At 37.6% G+C, this 19,468-nt stretch overlaps 1 protein-coding gene across 1 annotated transcript in view; it reads left to right on the forward strand.

Moving 5' to 3' along the window:
• The first annotated feature begins 10,127 nt into the window (after positions 1-10,127).
• LOC128743746 (neuropeptide SIFamide receptor-like) overlaps positions 10,128-19,468 on the forward strand; it is an 85,890-nt gene continuing 76,549 nt past the window's right edge. Inside the window, exon 1 of the mRNA XM_053840400.1 lies at positions 10,128-10,326. Within this exon, the coding sequence (XP_053696375.1) occupies positions 10,128-10,326 (199 nt within the window). The remainder of the gene's footprint in view (positions 10,327-19,468) is intronic.

Below are 19,468 nucleotides of genomic sequence, written 5' to 3' on the forward strand. Positions count from 1 at the left end.
GGTTGTTGGGTTGTTCAAGCTTGAAGGTGTTATAAGACTTGCGGCGATCGAAATGCGGGGCACGATTTTCAATAAATCCAGTCAATTTATTTGCTTTGCTGATAAATACCAGCCGTGAGCCGTGACAACAATACCAGCCGTGAGATTAAAAGATGTATTATCAGCGGAAGTCGGGCCTACTACGGACTCCACAAACACTTGCGGTCGAACAATTTGAGCCCCCGTACAAAGTGCACACTGTACAAAACGCTAATTAGACCGGTTGTCCTCTACGGGCACGAAACGTGGACACTGCTAGAAGAGGACCTACGAGCACTCGGAGTTTTCGAACGACGGGTGCTAAGAACCATCTTTGGTGGAGTGCAAGAGAACGGTGTATGGAGGCGAAGAATGAACCACGAGCTCGCGCGTCTTTACGGCGAACCAAGTATTCAGAAAGTGGTTAAAGCTAGACGGATAGGTTGGGCAGGACATGTTGCTAGAATGCCGGACAACTATCCTGCAAAAATGGTTTTTGCATCAAATCCGGTAGGAACAAGATGAAGAGGGCACAGCGAGCGAGGTGGCAAGACCAGGTGGAGCGAGATCTGGCGGAACTGGAGGTCAATTGCCATGGACCGAAACAGATGGAGAAATTATACTGCACAGGCCTTGTCGTAAGACGTTAGGCCAATTAAGTAAGTAAGTATGGTTGTTAGCTTAAGGTCCCTATCCCGCTGACGAGGCTGCCATCTTATAGTTGGCGGGAGCCACTGTGCCTTCTTCCCTGTTTGTGTACGACAACCGAGGTTGCGTACCCCAGCCGACCCCACATGGAGGTAGGGATAGGAGTTGGTAAACAGAGATGATAGATTTGCACATGTTCACCCTTTGCCAGGCCTATGTTATAATTGTCGATGATAATATAAATTGTTTATCGAGTAACGGTTCTATTTTTATGTTTAGAATGAATGAAAATGCAATTACACTTCGTTGTTCAACAAGCACTCATCCATTCTACCGAAATTGAAATAAAATAATTTGTTTTATATCGTAGATGTATTTCAAGAGCCGTTTCCACTAACTGATGTTCACTTTTCATATTCCGATTCGAGTTTTTTCTTCTTTCCTATTCGTTTATGTCGACCAAAATCGTTCAATCCCCGGTGGTTCCGACTATCAATTGGCTCGAAGCGCCCGAATCGATTTTCAATTTGAATATGTTTCCACTGCGCTGTGCAATGAAACTGACCGATATCAATCGACTGTCGGTGACAAGATCAGCGACGAATCGTTGCAAAGATGACCGCCGTAAAATCAAATGGTGTTTAATTGGATAAAACTAGCGAATCGTGCTCTATCGCTATTTCTTTCACTGCGAGAGTTGCGGGAATTGTTGTGCACTCAGCTCAACGTGGTTATCGTTAGGAAAGGTCGGGGTTCGTATATTTAATAGAGGGTTGTTGTTCCGGTAATGCCCAATAAATGAAATGTGTTTCAACATAGGTACAAAGTTGCACTTTGTTCGGCTGAGCAGTGATGTGAAATCAGAACGTTTTGTTTTGCATAGTCGAATGTCACATCTGATGTTGACTTTTTATGGAGAGCAACATCAACAAGAAATTTAGGTTCTTTTTTTTTCTAACAAATGAATAATAAGTTTTAGGACTGTTATACAACGAATGCTCATTATTGTAAATATTTAAACCACCATTAAGGCATAGCTGAATATGTTAGTGTACATTTATAACAAAAGAAAAAAAAAACATAACAAAAAATGAAATAGAAACGCTTTTGCGATATGAAAACGAAAGCTGATATTTATAGGTATAGCGGAAATGTTGCCTAATCATTTGATCGAAAAAATTGTTGAATATATTTAACCTACCGCATGCAACAGAATGCATCCCTGTCATATCGTTTCAATCAGCAAACATTCAAAAATACCACCATCACGAATAGTGTTGCACATATGCTTAGCATAGTTTAGCATGTAGTTGGGCGGACAAGGTGAACGTTCGTTACAGTTCTGCCAAGTGAACCGCTCTATTTACCCATCACCTTAATTTGGTACTTACCATTCCAAACCGCACTTCCCGAACTTCTCGTTTCCTGACTCGCAATCGCAGGAATGCTTGCGGTTTGCAAACCATCAACGTTCTTGCTTAGTCTAAAATGGCATAAGAACTGTAAATGTTGTATCTTTCTTGATTCATGACTAAGCATCAAGGCGCACTTTGGACAGACCGTGTATAGCTGTTTAGCATATTGCATTCGGGATCGCGTGGGTAGGTGTTCGGTATGGGAAGAAAGAGCTAGATGGCTAACCAGTGAAAAGGTTAGCAATAAAATGATTTGAAATTCTGCTGTTACCAGATAGTAGAAAAGGCATATTTTTTCTAGTGATTTCGTATCAATGGAAAAGGTTTCGTCGCTGTGGTTGAATATTTTGATATTTTAAAAATATGTAAAAATTAAGTATATTTAAGGTTAATTTTGGCACTGCAGGTTGAAAATCAGCTAAGTTGCAAATTATATAGGTACTAACGGGTGCGAACTGATCTTGCGGACTTCTTTACACGAAATTATAAGGCTTTTAAGTTTTGTTTTCTCAAAACCTTGCTTGGTGTAGCTCAATAAGTGTAAAAAATTTTAAAAATAGAGGAAAATGAGCAAAATGGGACATTTTCCGATGGCAAACAAGAAAGAGGTGGGCACTACAAGAATCTCCGGAAAATTTTACATAAGATCACTTATATATTTTATCAGCCTGCTGGCCGTATCTTAATTGCGTCTGTTTTTTTGCTCGTTAAAACAAAAAGCGGGTAGCATTTAAACATTCGATGGGGTCAGTCCCGGCGAAGTGGTTAGCATTCACGCCGAGGACCCTGGTTCAAATCTCAACCCCGCAGAAGTCACGAATGGCCCAAAGCTGGTTAAAGTGACTATATTCTAATAAAAAAAAATTTAAATATTATGTAACATTTTGCCCAATACCATGTTGCGGAACACCACTTCTCGGTTGACCTTAACGTAGAATATAGAGTTATGCGAGATGTACCTTTTCATGGAAAATCTTTTCGTGGAAAGTACCATTTCGCAGGGGCGATCCAAGGGACCGAGATCGGTAGACATTACGGCAGGAGTTCCTCAAGATTCCATCCTCGGACCGACCCTCTGGAACGGAATGAATAATGGTGTGCTAACGCTGAAGCTACCCAAATGGGAAATGATCGTTAGTTTTGCGGACGACATAGTACTGTCGGTAGCAGGAAAGACATTGGAAGAGGTTCCCAAGTAGCACTTGTAACTAATCATAAAAATAAAAAAATACAAAAAGGTTGCACAGCAGTTACATTTAGGATACTTGTAACGAGTTAGGTTACATAAAATTAAAAATAGTTACTTTTAAGTTTTCTAGTGACAAAAATCTCAAAAAGTTACCAAGTAGTTACCAAATGACCAAATTGAAACCTTTTTTTTCGAACTGTCAACAACTTGGTCGTCGCAAAACAGTCACCTTTCAGTTACGAGTTACCAATTAGTTATCAAGTGACACATATGAAACCTTTTTCCAAACTGTCATCGACTTGCTAGGTCGCAAAACAGTTAATTTTCCGTTACGAGCAGTTACGAAGTCAAAAATAGTCGGCTAGTAACATTTTCGCAACAACTTGTTCACTGTTCCTTGTAAACACAACGGATTAAGCAAAAACTAGATCTCAAGAATTTTACTTATGGTAAAGATAAACAATTGGTACACGGGTTGTAAAATGCTCTTGTAAATGCGTTTATTTACTTAATTGGTGGTACTTGGCATTTTCTCCGCACAGGCATTGGTATTAAATAAACAAATTTTGATTATTCTCAAACGTCAAAACGATCAAGTTACATCGAAACGAAACCGGCAATGAAAATAGGTTACAGGGTAACTTAGAAATGACGACATAAGAAATAAGTGACCACAACAGATTTAATATTGGTTGCCGTAACGGATAGTCTAACCAGGTCGAAAGCTAAGGTTACGTGCAACTAGAATGTAACTGAAATGTAACCTTCTATGATTAACACTGCTGGTAAACTGTTTTATTCAAAGTGAAACTATTCTTTGATATTAAATTAACACTTTCTTTTCACAACAATCACTAAAAAACACCTTTTCCCGATATCTATGAACAATGTCTGCTTAAAATCATTTCATGCAATATGCCGAAAACGATACAAAACTTCAAGGACGATGATGTAGTAGTTAAAACCAAAGGCAAAATGGCTATGAATTTTACTAAGAGATAGCGAAAACAATTTGTTTTTAATGCTCCACTAATTCATTATTGCTAAGAATAAATTTAAAAATCAGAAAATTAAAATTAAAATTTTTATATTTGTACATATTTGTTTTACAAAAAATCAATTTTTCTAAGAAGTAAGTAACGAAAGCTAGATTAAATAAGAGCGCGTAATTTTTTCAAAGCTAGAATAATGAATCTATACCTATAAAGAAGGATTTCTGTCTGTCTGTCTGTCTGTCTGTCTGTCTGTCTGTCTGTCTGTCTGTCTGTCTGTCTGTCCGTATGTTCCTTATAGAATCGAAAACTACTGAACCAATCGGCATGAAAATATGCATGTAGAGGTTTTTTGGGGCCAGGAAAGGTTTTAGTGATGGTTAGAAACCCCTCCCCCCACTAAGAGGGGGGGCTCCCATACAAATGAAACACAAATTTCTGCATAACTCGACAACTAATCAAGCAAATAGAACAAAATTTGGCATGTGGGTGTTTTCAGTGACAAGAATTTAATCTATGGTAAATTGAGACCCCTCCCCTCTTTATAAGGGGAATTATAACTCCTCTTTTCTTTAAAAGGGGGGGGGGGGGGCTTCCATACAAATTTCCTCATAACTCGAGAACTAATCAAGCAAATGGAACCAAATTTGGCATGTGAAGGTTTTCGAGGGCAAGAATATTTTCTATAGTAAATTAGGACCCCTCCCTACTTTAAGAGGGGGGGCTCCGGTACCAAAGAAACACAATTTTCCTCATAACTCGAGAAGTAATTAAGCAAATGGTACCAAATTTGGCATGTGGGTGTTTTTGAAGACAAAAATTTTTTCTATGATGAATTGGGACCCCTCCCCGTTTTAGGAGGGGGGGATCCTATACACATGAAATACAAATTTCCTCATAACTGAAGGACTAATCAAGCAAATGGAGCAAAATTTGGCATGTGAAAGTTTTCGAGGGCAAAAATATTTTCTACGGTGAATAAGGACCCCTCCCCATTTTAAGAGGGGGGGCTCCTATACAAACGAAATACAAATTTCCTCATAACTCGAGAACTAATCAAGCAAATGGAACAAAATTTGGCACGTGGGTGTTTTTGGAGACAAATTTTTTTTCTATGATGAATTGGGACCCCTTCCCACTTTAGGAAGGGGGGCTCCTATACAAATGAAATGCAAATTTCCTCATAACTCGAGAATTAATCAAGCAAATGGAACCAAATTTGGCATGTGGAAGTTTTCTAGGGCATGAATATTTTCTATGGTGAATTAAAACTCCTCCCCACTTTAATAGGGGGGGCTTCTATACAAACGAAATACAAATTTCCTCATAACTCGAGAACTAATCAAGCAAATGGAACCAAATTTGGCACGTGGGTGTTTTTGGAGACAAAACTTTTTTCTATGATGAATTGGGACCCCTACCCACTTTAGGAGGGGGGGTTCCTATACAAATGAAATTCAAATTTCCTCATAACTCGAGAACTAATTAAGCAAATAGAACCAAATTTGGCATGTGGAGGTTTCTGGAGGCAAAAATATTTTCTATGGTGAATTAGGACCCCTCCCAACTTTAAGAGGGGGGGGGGGCTCCTATACAAATGAAAAGCAAATTTCCTCATAACTCGAGAACTAATCAAGCAAATGGAACCAAATTTGACATGTAAGTGGTTTTGAACGCAAGATTTTTTTCTATGGTGAATTAAGACCCCTCTCTTCTTTAGAAAGCGAGTTATGGCCCATCTCCCCTTTAAGAGGGTGGGCTTCCATACAAATGAAATACAAATTTCCTCTTATCTCGAGAACTAATCAATCAAATGGAACCAAATTTGGCATGTGGGAGTTTTAGATGGCAAAATTTTTTTCTATGGTGAATTACGACCCCTTCCCCTTTTAAGAGGGGAGCTCCCATACAAATGAAATTCAAATTTCCTTATAACTTGAGAACTAATCAAGCAAATGGAACCAAATTTGGCATGTGGGAGATTTTGGAGTCTTGAATTTATTTTACGATAGTTAGAGACCTCTCACCCCTGTGGTAGGGGGATATGGACTCTCATACAAATAAAACAGAAATTTTTGCGAAACTCAAAAACTAATCGAACTCGAGAAATTCGAGACTCTTCGAAACATTAGTCAATACAAGACCACAAAAACTATCTATAGTAACACTAGATCATTCAGGACGAGACGGTCGCGAGTGTTGCCGGTGACCCGCCGTCGGAAGCACCGCCCACTGGGGGGCTTGCAAAACTCGAGATTGTGACAAAGATCATCCCAGATTCATAATTTATGTTTAACACAGGTTAATTTGTGGCAATACGAAGTTTGTCGGGTCAGCTAGTTTCACCATAAATTTGAAACGGCACTAAAATTTGTGTTGAAATAACAAGCGAAATTTATACACTCTTCTATATTCAACAGTTAAATTTACTGCTTGACGTTGACAGCCATAGATTGAAATAATAAACCTGCTGCATTGTTTTCGCTATGCAATAAAAGTTTCAAGATAACTAATTTGCCACCAATTGAAAGTCAATTTATAGTTTATGTGTAACTTCAATAGTAACCATTTTGTAACTATATATGTTACATATTGGTTATTGAGTAACTGTTAATGTAACCATATTTAGTTACATAAGTTGCGCTATTTCGGTTACACAACTGTTATATTTTAGGTTACTGTAACCGAAGTTTTACATTTAAATTTGTCGCATATCAGCCGCTGCGACTCAATTGTGACAACGTGTGCTACTTGGGTTGGAATGCTGGCCACCGAGACGATCGAAATGATAGAAAATTGGATGCAGATAGTGAAGCTGCAAATCACAAAACGGAAGTGCTGCTGGTCAGTAACTGCAATGCGGTGCAACGAGTGAAAATCACAGTAGGAGAGTATGCCATACTCCCGAAGTGGGCAGTGAAGCACCTAGGGATGATGATCGACGATCAGGCCAATATTGTTAGCCCCGTGGACTATGGCTGTGACAAAGCAGCGAAGGCCATCAACGCAGTGGCTAGAATTATGCCAAACAGCTACGGACCTAGCAGTAGTAAGCGTCGTCTCCAGGCAAATGTTGCCTTATCGATCCTCAGATAGGAGGTCCGGCATGGATTCCAGCGTTAAAAAACAAACGAAGCGCAGCGAAGCTGAACAGCACAGAATGTAATCATTCGAGGCAGTATGCTTCATTGCCGGGATGATTCCTGTCAGTATCATTCTCGAGGAGGATAGGGAGTGCTACACAAGAAGGGAAACTAGAGAAGTTCGCAAGCTAGCTCGAGTGGAGTCCTTGGCCAAATGGCAAGAAGAATGGGATGCGGCGTCAAACGCCGCATGGACACACAGATTAACTCTTTATCTAACGCAGTTTCTATCAGGGTACGGTTGCTTCAGGCAATACCTGCATCGGTTCGGACACGCAACGACACCTGTCTGTCCAGAATGCGAACAAGCAGAAGAAACACCGAGGCATGCAGTTTTTGAATGCCCAAGATTCACCGATGTGCGGAACGATACGCTACGAGGCTGTGCGCTCCCGAGTGTGTAGGTAGCAGAATGTATGCATACACAACACTGCCGGTTGTTTGTCGTAGGTTTTCGCCAGTGGAGTAAACGTTGGATGCTATGCTTTTTACACACGTTCGCGTAAGAGTGGGCATCGTTCGATTTGCAACGTTGAGCTTCCTTTCACTGCTCTCATTTCGCAGCCTAAATATACTAGTATACTAGTTTCGAACATTCTTGTAAAGTTATCTCATTTGGAATCGTTACCAAGACTTCATTGAAAAAGCACATCGTTTTCTGTAACATCAATTATATAACAAAAATTTACACAATAGTTTTTCAAAACAAGGAATTGGACTTTGGAGAATTGGACAATTATGTTTCTAGAAAAAAAAAATTCCGCTTTCATGTTTATACACAATACGAAATGTGAAAAGAATAATATTAATAAAAAATAATGTAACGCATTCCTAAGTTTATCTGCTAGAATAAATGTAATAGTTTGGAAAAGTTTTCACCTTAATTTTTATCTTTTTAATACGAGAAGCAAACGTAAAGATAGGTAGCACAATGCATTGAAACATATTTTTCTTACCTTTTTACCCAATCGTCGTTTCTTTGGTTTAGTTTTTGCTGCATATACGCGCAGCAATGAAACAAAGTTTATGGTAATTCAATTTAAGAATTAAAATACTCGTGAAAAAACAACGAAGAACATTACGAATTACGATCCGGTCGTTACTTTTTGCCAGCTAGCGCTAGCGTTGTCTATGTAAAGCGGTGAACTGGGGAGTTTTCTTCCTGTGAGAACCAAGTCATAGTAGCGAAGTGAACAAGACAGGACTAGAGGACAAGAAAAGCGACATTTTGCTCACTATATTTCAGTCGTTTCTTTTTCGTTACACTGACTCCTACATATCAGTTTGGTTCATAATTGGAGCATTTTTAGCATACTTAGACTTTAGTTATTAAAAAATATTTAGTGTCCGAAAAAATTGGTGTCTTAATTCAGCTCACCGTTTTGAATCAAACAAAAGAAAAACAAAAATAGTACGGTGAGATAAATTGAAAGACAGTTTGCTCCATGGTTTGGATCGGAATCGCATCAGTATCGAAAATATCATCTGACTGTAATATAGTCGTGAAATGTATAATAGTTTCGAACATTCGTGTAAAGTTATCTCATTTGGAATCGTTACAATTCTATGAAAAATCTCCACATTTCACTTTTGTAGATTTACAAACAGTATATAAATTCTTGGTATCATATGAATCCATCACCGACAGCTGTAGAGGAGTTTTCATTTGTGCTTTAATTTTTATTCAATTTATAGCCCTGGAACAATTAGGCTTGAAGGCTTGAATGAATGGAGGAACTGTAAAAAGTCAATTTCGTGGTTCGATTTATTGTTTTACAGATTTGATGGTTTGAGCAGGAATAGTAGTGCTATTAAATTAACAGGAGTTTTGTTCAATGGACCATTATAAAGAAATTAATTTTAACTAAAAAACTATTAAACCTTCATAAGGCAATGGCAAGGTCAACACCGAAAAATATTTTTTCGCCTCTCAATGAATATCGTTTTGATACTCAATAGCTTCTGGTATCTGGCAGCATTTTTTGACGCCAGCCACTTTTGTGGAAACAAATCATAATTTTTTAGCATCAACAGTAAATTTGGTTATAATCGTATAAAACCCGTTTAATTGTTTTGATGGTAAAAATTTTAATTACGGCTATTTCTTATGATGGGCTATGCGTCTCCACTGAAACAAGTGGAAAAGGAGACGCGAGGTGAATGAATTCCTTCAATTTCAATACCTGTGCATCGGATTTTCAAGAAATCTCTGCTAAACGGCTGATATCTGTTGATCTGTTCAGTTAATTATATTTTTAAATATTAGCTGTAAGCAGGTAGTTACTATAATTGTAATTGTTCGAATAAAAGCAAAAAATTTGAAAATTTCTACTACAAGTATTACTTTCAGTTAACTATATAACTCTGAAAGGTAAATCATGGTAGGTAAATAACAGAATTCCAAAAATCATATGAAAGATGAAACCAGCTAAGATTTGTCTCTTTTCATGTAAACGGATGAGCGCCATTGCTTATGTCAATTCTATTCCCGTAGTCCTTACTTTTTGTTCACCGCTTTTTGCAACTTGTCAGGAAGTTTTTGATGTAAGCCCTTTGCATTCCTTTGTTGGAATTGTCTGTTTGAACTTAGGTGTTATGTGCTTTGCTCTTTCATGCCACTCATATTCATCCCTTGCATTTCTATTTGCAGGCCCAAGAGACGGCACTGAACGATACCAGCTTCTACGAGGATAATGAGCTGTTTTACCGTCACTCGTCTACTATGACCGTCGTGTACTGTGTGGCCTACTTTGTAGTGTTTCTGGTGGGCCTGGTCGGTAATAGTTTCGTAATCGCCGTCGTGTTCCGAGCGCCCCGGATGCGAACCGTAACCAACTTCTTCATCGTGAACCTGGCGGTGGCCGACGTGCTGGTGATAGTTTTCTGTCTCCCAGCGACACTCATGAGCAACATCTTCGTGCGTGAGTATTCTGATGTTTATCTAATCTAATTGTTTGATTACCGTTTCCAGACTTCATGCAATAAATAAAGAATTAAAGTGATAATCCGATAATGATCTAATTTAACCACCTATTAGTTAAGCGATAACATTAAATAGGTGAGGTTTATAATTATTTGTGGCTTTCTTTAGAAGTGTGAGAATGTGAAAAATTCCGTTTCTTATATAATTGTTTTAGTGGGATGCACACTTCTATAGTCAAACACGCAAACCTATTCAACAAACTCCGCCGCAATCACATATCACAAATGTTACATTTGTTACATCAATTGTAGGACCATCGTTTCAAGAAATATTAATATGAATGCCTGACCGCATTTCAAGGTCAGACTAAAAAAACACGAGTTTGATCAAAACTAATTTGATATTTGATAATTTAGACATAAAATCGATCATGAATGTACGTAGCCCTTTTGATTTTAAGGTGAAGGTGGCTTCTTTATTTCGTTCTGCACGGAACCAAGCTACTGTTCAGAATTTCAATACAATATGAAAAGTATGTTATGTGACATGGAGCTAAGAGTTTATGTGCTCGACTTCTAGATTAAATGGTATACTTTTGGCAAAATATTTTAAATAATCTACTCAGTCATCATTCCATGGAAATAAACCACTTGAGATGATTCTTTTCTCGGTTTCGTTTATAGAACAATTGAGAAGCGGGGCAAAATACTCACTTTATAGATTCCAGTCTTCTACGGCTTTTAGCCATCTTCAATGGTTGAAGTATAGTGACATCAAGGGGCTGAAGAATTCCTGTGCACTTCGCGGAGAGACATACAAAAATAATTCCTAACTTTTAGCATTATTCAGCAGTCTCCCAGCATATGGGAACTGTATCCATCAACAAAATATATCGCAGGCAGCATTCCTTGCTTCACGAGTTGAGGATGAATAATCTTTTTTCTATATTTCAAGAAATAAGTTATAAATAAACAGTTCATCTATTCAAGTCCCTATTCCGATACGAATCAATCTAACACTAAACATCCAAACGATGGCACTTAGACTATTAGTAACTTTCGAATAAGCCTAAAAACATATCAATTCATGTAGCAAATCTCTATATGACACATTTCACGCTCTTGTACACAAAGAAATCGGTATTTAAAACTGCATATTTCAACTCATATTATACTGGATATGAACCAGTGACTATTGAACTACAAAGAAAACGTAGTTCTCAACACAATTAACAAACAGAACATTTATTAATTAGCACATTGAACACATGTACACATATTAAAACATGGTGGAAAAAGTGGTATTTCTGCGATGGTGTCCCATTTCGAAATGTAATTTGTTATACCTACCTAAATACCAATTTGAATCAAAAAGTAAATACTATGTTAGAAAGTACATTTGAGAGACCTAATTTAAAACTTGTTTAATAACTTAGTCACATACAGGGGTTAGACAAAATGTTCGGGACAGGCAAAAATTTGATGAAATTCAAACGGTCATAACTTTTACAAAATTGAACATTTTTAGATGAAACGAATTGCATTCGACGGGGAAATTTTCCTAGTTTTCCAAAAATGCTTTAAAATTTGCAATAGTCAGCGGACACCGGAGATATTCCGGGTTGTTTGGAGGTATGTCAAAAACTGATTTTTTTATTCGCCTGTATCTTTTTCTATCATGGAAATATATTAATTTTCATATTTTATCCCCAAACTAGATTTCATTTCCAGTCGATTGGTCGAAAAAGAACGGAAATCCGACGAGAAACAACCAAGATATGGCCATTTTAGTGAAACCGGTTCTGGAAATGTTGCCAGCAATGTCTTACCTTTATGGCCATTTTAAAACATGACCAACACCATTCCAATATGGATGTCAAACTTCAAAAATTTACGAGGGTTGAAAATCCTGAAGTTTGACACCCATATTGTCATGATTTCGAATATTTCCAGAAACGACCACTTCCGCCGGGGTACCTAGAACCTGCTACAGGGTTACCATGGCACGCTGCGAATCTGGAAATGCTTCCAGTGTCAATGGCTCATAAAACCTTAACGTTTGATGCTTATATTGACATGGTTTGCGTCATGTCCTAAACTGGCTAGAACAATAGATGTTACTAGTGGTGATTTTGCGAAAATGGCCGTAACTTGGCTGTTTCTCGTCGGATTTCCATTCTTTTTCGATCAATGGACTGGAAATGAAATCTAGTTTTGGGATAAAATATTGATATGAATAAATTTCCATGACAGAAAAAGATACAAGTGATGAAAAAAATCAGTTTTTAACTTACCCCCAGCTAACCCGGAATATCTCCGTTGTCTGCTGACTATTAAAATAGGTTCGATCGTTTTAATCTCAGTGCAAACACGTACGATGGTGTGCCGAAGTCAAACAATTCTTCTACTTTTACAAACGTTCTAATACATGCTGTAGCCAGATGCGAATGCCGACCGATGGAATTGTGTTTGCAGCAGTCCTGTTGAGCGTTAAGTTGCGATGTCCGAAAATTGAGCATGGATAGCAGCTGTGAACAGTCCATTTCACTGTTTAAGGACTTTAACTACGAATATCACCTGTTTCATTTTTCGTCTGTGTTCGAGTGTACGTTTTGAGATCTAGATGACGATATCTATCTCCGTAAGGAGGAAAATCCAGATTTCGTCAATGAAGATGACGCAAAGCGCAGTCGAACGAACCGTAGAATCTAGGTAAGTTGCCTCGGGAACCAAATTAAGTTTCAGTTCTCCAAGAGAACTTGGAGATAAATACAAGTTGCCGAGATGCTTTAGAGATGATTAATTCACGGTGTAAATTAAATGTTAGTTTAGTATCCAGTAAGACATCCAGGTCACTAACTTGGTCAATTTTGCGTAACTCAGTATTATCAATAGTATAATTGAAATTTATCGGACTTTTGAAATGGGAAAAGCTCATCATTTCGCATTTTGCAACGCTCACAATAAGCCAGTTCAATTTGCACCAGTCAACAAACAAAACGAGGTAGGTAGTCGTTTTATTACTTATCGTAGCAAACAGTTTCAGATCACTAACGTACACTAAGCATACGCTAACTTTCAGCCAGTACCCAACGCAACATCGTTAAAGAACAGCCGGAAAAGCACAGGTCCCATGTTGCTGCCTTGAGGAACTTCAGATATATAATACACACACAAATCCAGATATATAATACAAATATACAGCATAGGATAGCACTAGAAAGAAATGACCAAGTTATTCATTTTGCATATAATGAAATCAAACAAACACTTCTCATCTACTTAGTTAATGCTCTTGTAAAAAAAATCTATCGTAAAAAAGGACGTTAATTCGAATCTTGGACGTAAAAAGAGAGGTCGTTAATTCAAAATTTGGATGTAAAACGAGAGGAAGTTAATTCACATTTTGGACGTAAAACGAGAGGACGTTAATTCAAATTTTGGACGTAATAAAAGAGGACGGTAATTCGAATTTTGGACGTAGAAAAGTGCACGTAAAAAGAAATTACGTAAAATGAATGAACGCAAAAATAGATTCGAATGTATAAATTTGTTATAAAAACTCATTCGAATGTCTGATTTCATTAATAAGTCAATACAAAGACATGAGGTTGATCAATAATATTTTTAAAAATGGTACTTTGTAAACAAAACTAACAACGAGGGCTGTATAAACCTATAAATTATAGAGTTTTCTTTACAAACGTTGCAATTTTTATTACAGAAACGTTTATGGTAACATGCTAGTGTCGCCAGTTGTAATAAAAAATAATATCTATAATCTTACTAAACAGCTAATGCTTAACGGGAAATTAGCAATCATTGACTTTTCGTCGGAGAGCCCGATTTCGGAAGCAGTTTTTGGGTCCAAAAGCGGGGTTCTGTTTGTAAAAATGTAAATACTGCATTCTTCTTGCCAACCTGAACACAGCGAATATATTTTTATGAACAGAATTTTTGTTTCAAACAAAAAAAACTGCTTTGGAAATGGGCAGAATCGATGACTGCTAATTTCACCTTAAAGTATTGTTTCAAAATTAACATTACCGTTTTCAACGATAATTTTAATAGCCATCAACGCCGGAGTACCAAGCTGGGTTTTGCTGAAGGTCGCTCCACGACGGATCAGATGTTTACCATGCGTCAGTTACTAGAAAAGTTCTGGGAGTACAACTTGCAGGATTTTAAGGCTGCGTACGCTTCAGTTATAGGAAATGAGCTGTGGCAAATAATACCAGAGCATGGTTTTCCGACGAAACTAGTTACGCTGTGTGGTTCAAAAGCATGCGTCTGGATGCACTCTCTAACCCGCTATTCAACATTGCCGTGGAAGGTGCAATACGAAGAGCAAACGTGAAATGGTAAGGCTGCGGTGGGCTGGGCACGTAGCCAGAATGCCCGATGAAATAGTAGTCAAAACTCTTTACATTAGAGAACCAGGAAGAGGTCGAAGACCTCGGGGCAGACCCCGCACCCGATGGATGTGCGCTGTCGACGACGATGCACGTTTAGCTGGCTTTCGAGGGGATTGGAGTAGGCTAGGATCCTAGGATCGACCGCACTGAAGGACCATAATTCGTTCGGCGTAAGACCGATTATCAAAATACTAAAATGATTCGAGAAACTGGATATAATATCAAATCTGAGTAAATTCATATTCATCCATAAATATGACATGTTTTAGATAAAAGAAATTACAATTTGAATAAAAATCTATGATGTATAAAATGCGGTACAACGGACGGTAAAATGCAATACTCGAGCAATATCTGTAGCCGCGTAGGTTGGTGTCACCAAGCGTATCCATCAAATCAAAAGTACAACAAACTTCCCCATCCCGACCCAAAACTCACCACAAATATCGGGACATACGTACAAAGTTCAATCATATACGGTTGGCTGCAGTTGCAAGCGGTAGAAAAATTGTCTGCCCTACTTGCGTCACGTCTTCGCTACTGTGATCTCCGTTTATCTCATGTACGAATGTACCGTACATATGCCCACTTCGTTGCACTCTAACGTACCATCAGGATACTCAATTCCAAGCTTTGTGGAATGAAATGGTTTCGAAAAATTCAACCGCTTGGCGCATACTTAGAGTAAATTTCTCATCAACCTACGTAGCAGTGAGACTTCTGACATGAAAATTTGTTGAATATTATATGTAGGTATGTTATGAAATATGTACAACAATACACCGTTCCGCTCTGTGCTTATGAAAATAGTTTACCCAACTTCAAGTTTTTCAGCTCTATCTCGTTCCGACCCGAAACGAACCTAGCCCTGAACGAACAGAAACCGACTGCATCTCTGCGAAAATCAGATCTTAAAGAACAGTTGCAGTTACGAGCAAGCATTCCACGCATTTTTCTTGCTAAATTTTCCAACCAGTTTAATATTCTTTTCCATAACCAGAAAGACAACTGTCATTCGGAAAAATACGGCAACAGTCGGGTTATGCTTCAATTGGGCCCAACGGGTGCACACTATCAAAGTAGAGCACGATGACAGCGCGTTGAGACCATTCTCAACGGCCAGGGCTAGCGTAAAACGAAGAACGAGTGAGTAAGTAGTTTGTAGATTTTCCAATTGATTTGCAGCGTCACAGCACAGGATACTTGGCTCTCGAATCCTCATATCAACCGAGCGAATAAGAGGCATAGTCCGATGACGAAAAACAGCCATTCAGCTGGCAATCGAATCAGGTGGACAAAATGAAGTTACGATTGGACGGGTTTTGTAATTGAATAACCATTCCACTGGTACAGGATGCAATTTAATGACATTTTATGAAATGCTTGCAAGATACGAATGGCATTTTAGTGGGAAATTGTCCAATACTTTTGTCGAATGTAGGTGCTTTCGCTCAAGTGCCGAGCCACCGAGTTTTAATTTAGTACTGCAAATACATATTGTAAATATTCTTCTTTTTGTTGCACAATAGTAAAGGCATCGAGAGGCTAGTACGCGGCTATTTGTTAATGTTTGAGAATTTGAAAATGAAACTACTGTGCAAATTTGTCATTTCCAATCAAATTTTTAATAGCTCTTTTTTCTCCAGCATAAACATGAAGTGAAAAATAAATTAATATACTTATAAAATCTAAAATTGTTTAATGGAGTGTTTTTGCAGGTACTTGGAACATGAGTAAAACAGTGTTTCAAATAAACGTACCAGTGCAGTTGGTCCACAATCATGGGTCACACACAATTATTGATTGTATGAGTCATTTTAACTTTAACTGTCGATTAATGTGTGAATGATATACTAAGTAGCAGTAACGATTTGATCAATTATTAGCTAATATAAAATAGCAGCTAAAGGTAAAATGACCCATAATTCTGCGTAACCCATGATTGTGGACTGACTATACGTACGCGACATACAATAGAAGCATGCATAACAGACGTTGTTTACGTCTCTTTGTACCAATTATAATTTATGAAAAATTATTCAATAAGATTGAATCCGCAATAACAATCAACGTTTCCTTGCAGGCTAGGCACGTATCCAATTTTTTTATTGGACTTGTAATTATGCCGATTCTGGTATTCGTCTCTCACGAGACTTAACTTTCTATTCAACATACTTCGCAACTATTACTGTACAGGAGAATCGTAAGGTTAGGGTTAGAATTCTGCCGACATTCACAATTCCTACCAACAACTAGCACTAATCGAATATGCAACGATTGGTCCGTTATATCATCATCGTATTTAAAGGCCAACCCACCCGGGATGATTTTTGGCATTAGCGCTGCGATTATCCTGCACACTGTCAAGTCAGCAACAAATCGAAAGGTGAAAGATAGTGCCTATCAAAGTTTCCTTTCCTATGTTAAGCAAAATATTGAGTTTCAATTGATAACTGCTGATTGTTACTCGGAAGGATCTTCACAATGTAAATAAATGAACATTGATACTAATGGCCTAATTTTTTTGTTTTTATTTGCTTGCTCTGGTGGTGTGATTTACAAAAAATCCTGCTTCTAACATCATAACACTGTCAGTACCTAGCAGCCGTGAATAGATTTTTTTTTAAATTTTAATAAAAGTTGTCATTTTTGAGCTCGCTTTTGTATTGAATCCAATATTCAACGTTAATTTTTACGTATTTGGCTCAAACTGCTAAGTTGTAAATTATTTCATAAACATATAGAAAAAGAATCAGTCCTAACAGAAAAAATGTTTCGGAAGAGATATATAGTATCATCGTCTTGCTGCACCATAACATGAATAATATTCATGTCGAAGAGTTTTCAAATCCATAAAGAACCTCTATAGAATTGCTATTAGATATACATACCTGCACTGCAAGTGTAATATTGAAATCAATCTCATGCGACAAGGAAGTCGTAGTATAGTCATGAATTTGATCCGATTTTGCATTGTCGCATTCAGAGCTCTCTGATCAAAAACCACTATACTCCGAGATGCGGATTGATTCGAAAACTTTCCATCCCTCGGCGTACAATAATACCGTCTCGTTTTCTCCAAATTCGCAAACAGAAGTCTACTCTGCTACCGGGTACATGCCATTCTGCGAAAGCAAGCATACATTGTTAGCACAGTTTCTGCTCCAACTTGACACTGCATCCAAGTGAAAAATTACAATTTCAAATAAGTTACTTCTATGTTTTGACAATTTGATTTCATTTCATACACCGGAAGCGATCGATCTCATACTAGCAAAACCGCTATCAGTGTGACGAATTGCAATACTAGATATTTTCAATTTAAATTGATTTAATTTAATTTTTAATTTATTAATACCGTGAAGGCACCTAATTCCGATCACGTAAAAGGCATGATTCAACTTTAAGCCCTCACTGAAAAATAACTCTTTGACATTGTTTTTGATTGTGTTTCATGGAAAGATATTAAAACGCATTAATTTTTTTTACAGAAAGTAACAAAAATGCAGCCGAGTAGGATTTATTTCTAATTACCGTCCTAGTAATTAAAGTCATTCTAATTTTAATCTTTTCTTTGATGGGTTTAATGAATACTCCAAAAGTTCTTGTGCTGATGTGATTTAAACACACTGACTTACCTTCCGATCCGTGCACTCTGAATTCATTAAAAAGCGATTATTACAGCATTTTATTGAAATTACGCAACTGACTTTATTTCTTAAATTCGTCGTACCGTTTTAAAATCCGTCCATCAAAATTTTTCATCGTCCGAATTGAAAATTAGAACAATGTTAACGAAATTAGCGCGCATGTATTTGTGTAGGACGGCATGACATATGTTATTCTGCAAAAATTTCCGCTGGTCATGCAAGTTTTCCCGGCTGCAGAATAACGACAATTCGTTGCATGAGTTATTTTCATCTTATGAATGACGAGAATTGAAACGATTAGTCGACATTTTCTTCTTCGTCGCACGAATAAACATAGGAAATTTGGCTGCTGGGAATTCTTTTATGAAAATAGCATTTAAATCAATCTCAGCTTACTTTGATTGATTGCTTATGATAGTCAGCCAGCTAAAATGTTGGGGAATAACTAAATTTGCATTATGTGTCATAAAAAACGCTGCTATTTTTAATAATTTGTGTTGCATAGGACAGGAATAGGCAATTACGACGAAGCAGCAACATACCCTATCATGTATCAGTGCACCTAATTCCGATCAGCAATTTTGAGGGGTGATTCCAAATCCGAGCACAAGTGCACCTAATTCAGATCACCAATTTTGACTCCAAATCCGATCACTAGTGCACCTAATTCCGATCACATCATAAAACATTATTTAAGCATACAATTATTATCCACTAGTTCTAAATGGATCTAAAATGTTTTGTGTTTATGTATTCTGATGTTAATCCCCCTATCCCTCTCCTCCAGCTTGCGTTAAAGGCCATTAATGATAATAGATCGATAGATTAATAATAATAAAATTCATGTATTTGAGCATTCGAAAAGCAAATCTCCAGTATATGCTTGAAGCAATTCTAGGTATGGCCCAGGTAACTCTCCCAGATTCATACTCATACAGTATCATTTCATACGGTTGATCACCAATTAGCTCAATACCTGGAAAATCCTTTTGAGTGTTCTTGCATTAAAGTTTATAAGGGTTTCCATTGCAAACTTCTCCCACGCTTCCGAAATTTCTCCTTTTTGTTTAGCACAA

Source organism: Sabethes cyaneus, chromosome 3 (assembly GCF_943734655.1).
Source record: "Sabethes cyaneus chromosome 3, idSabCyanKW18_F2, whole genome shotgun sequence".
NCBI lineage: Eukaryota > Metazoa > Arthropoda > Insecta > Diptera > Culicidae > Sabethes > Sabethes cyaneus.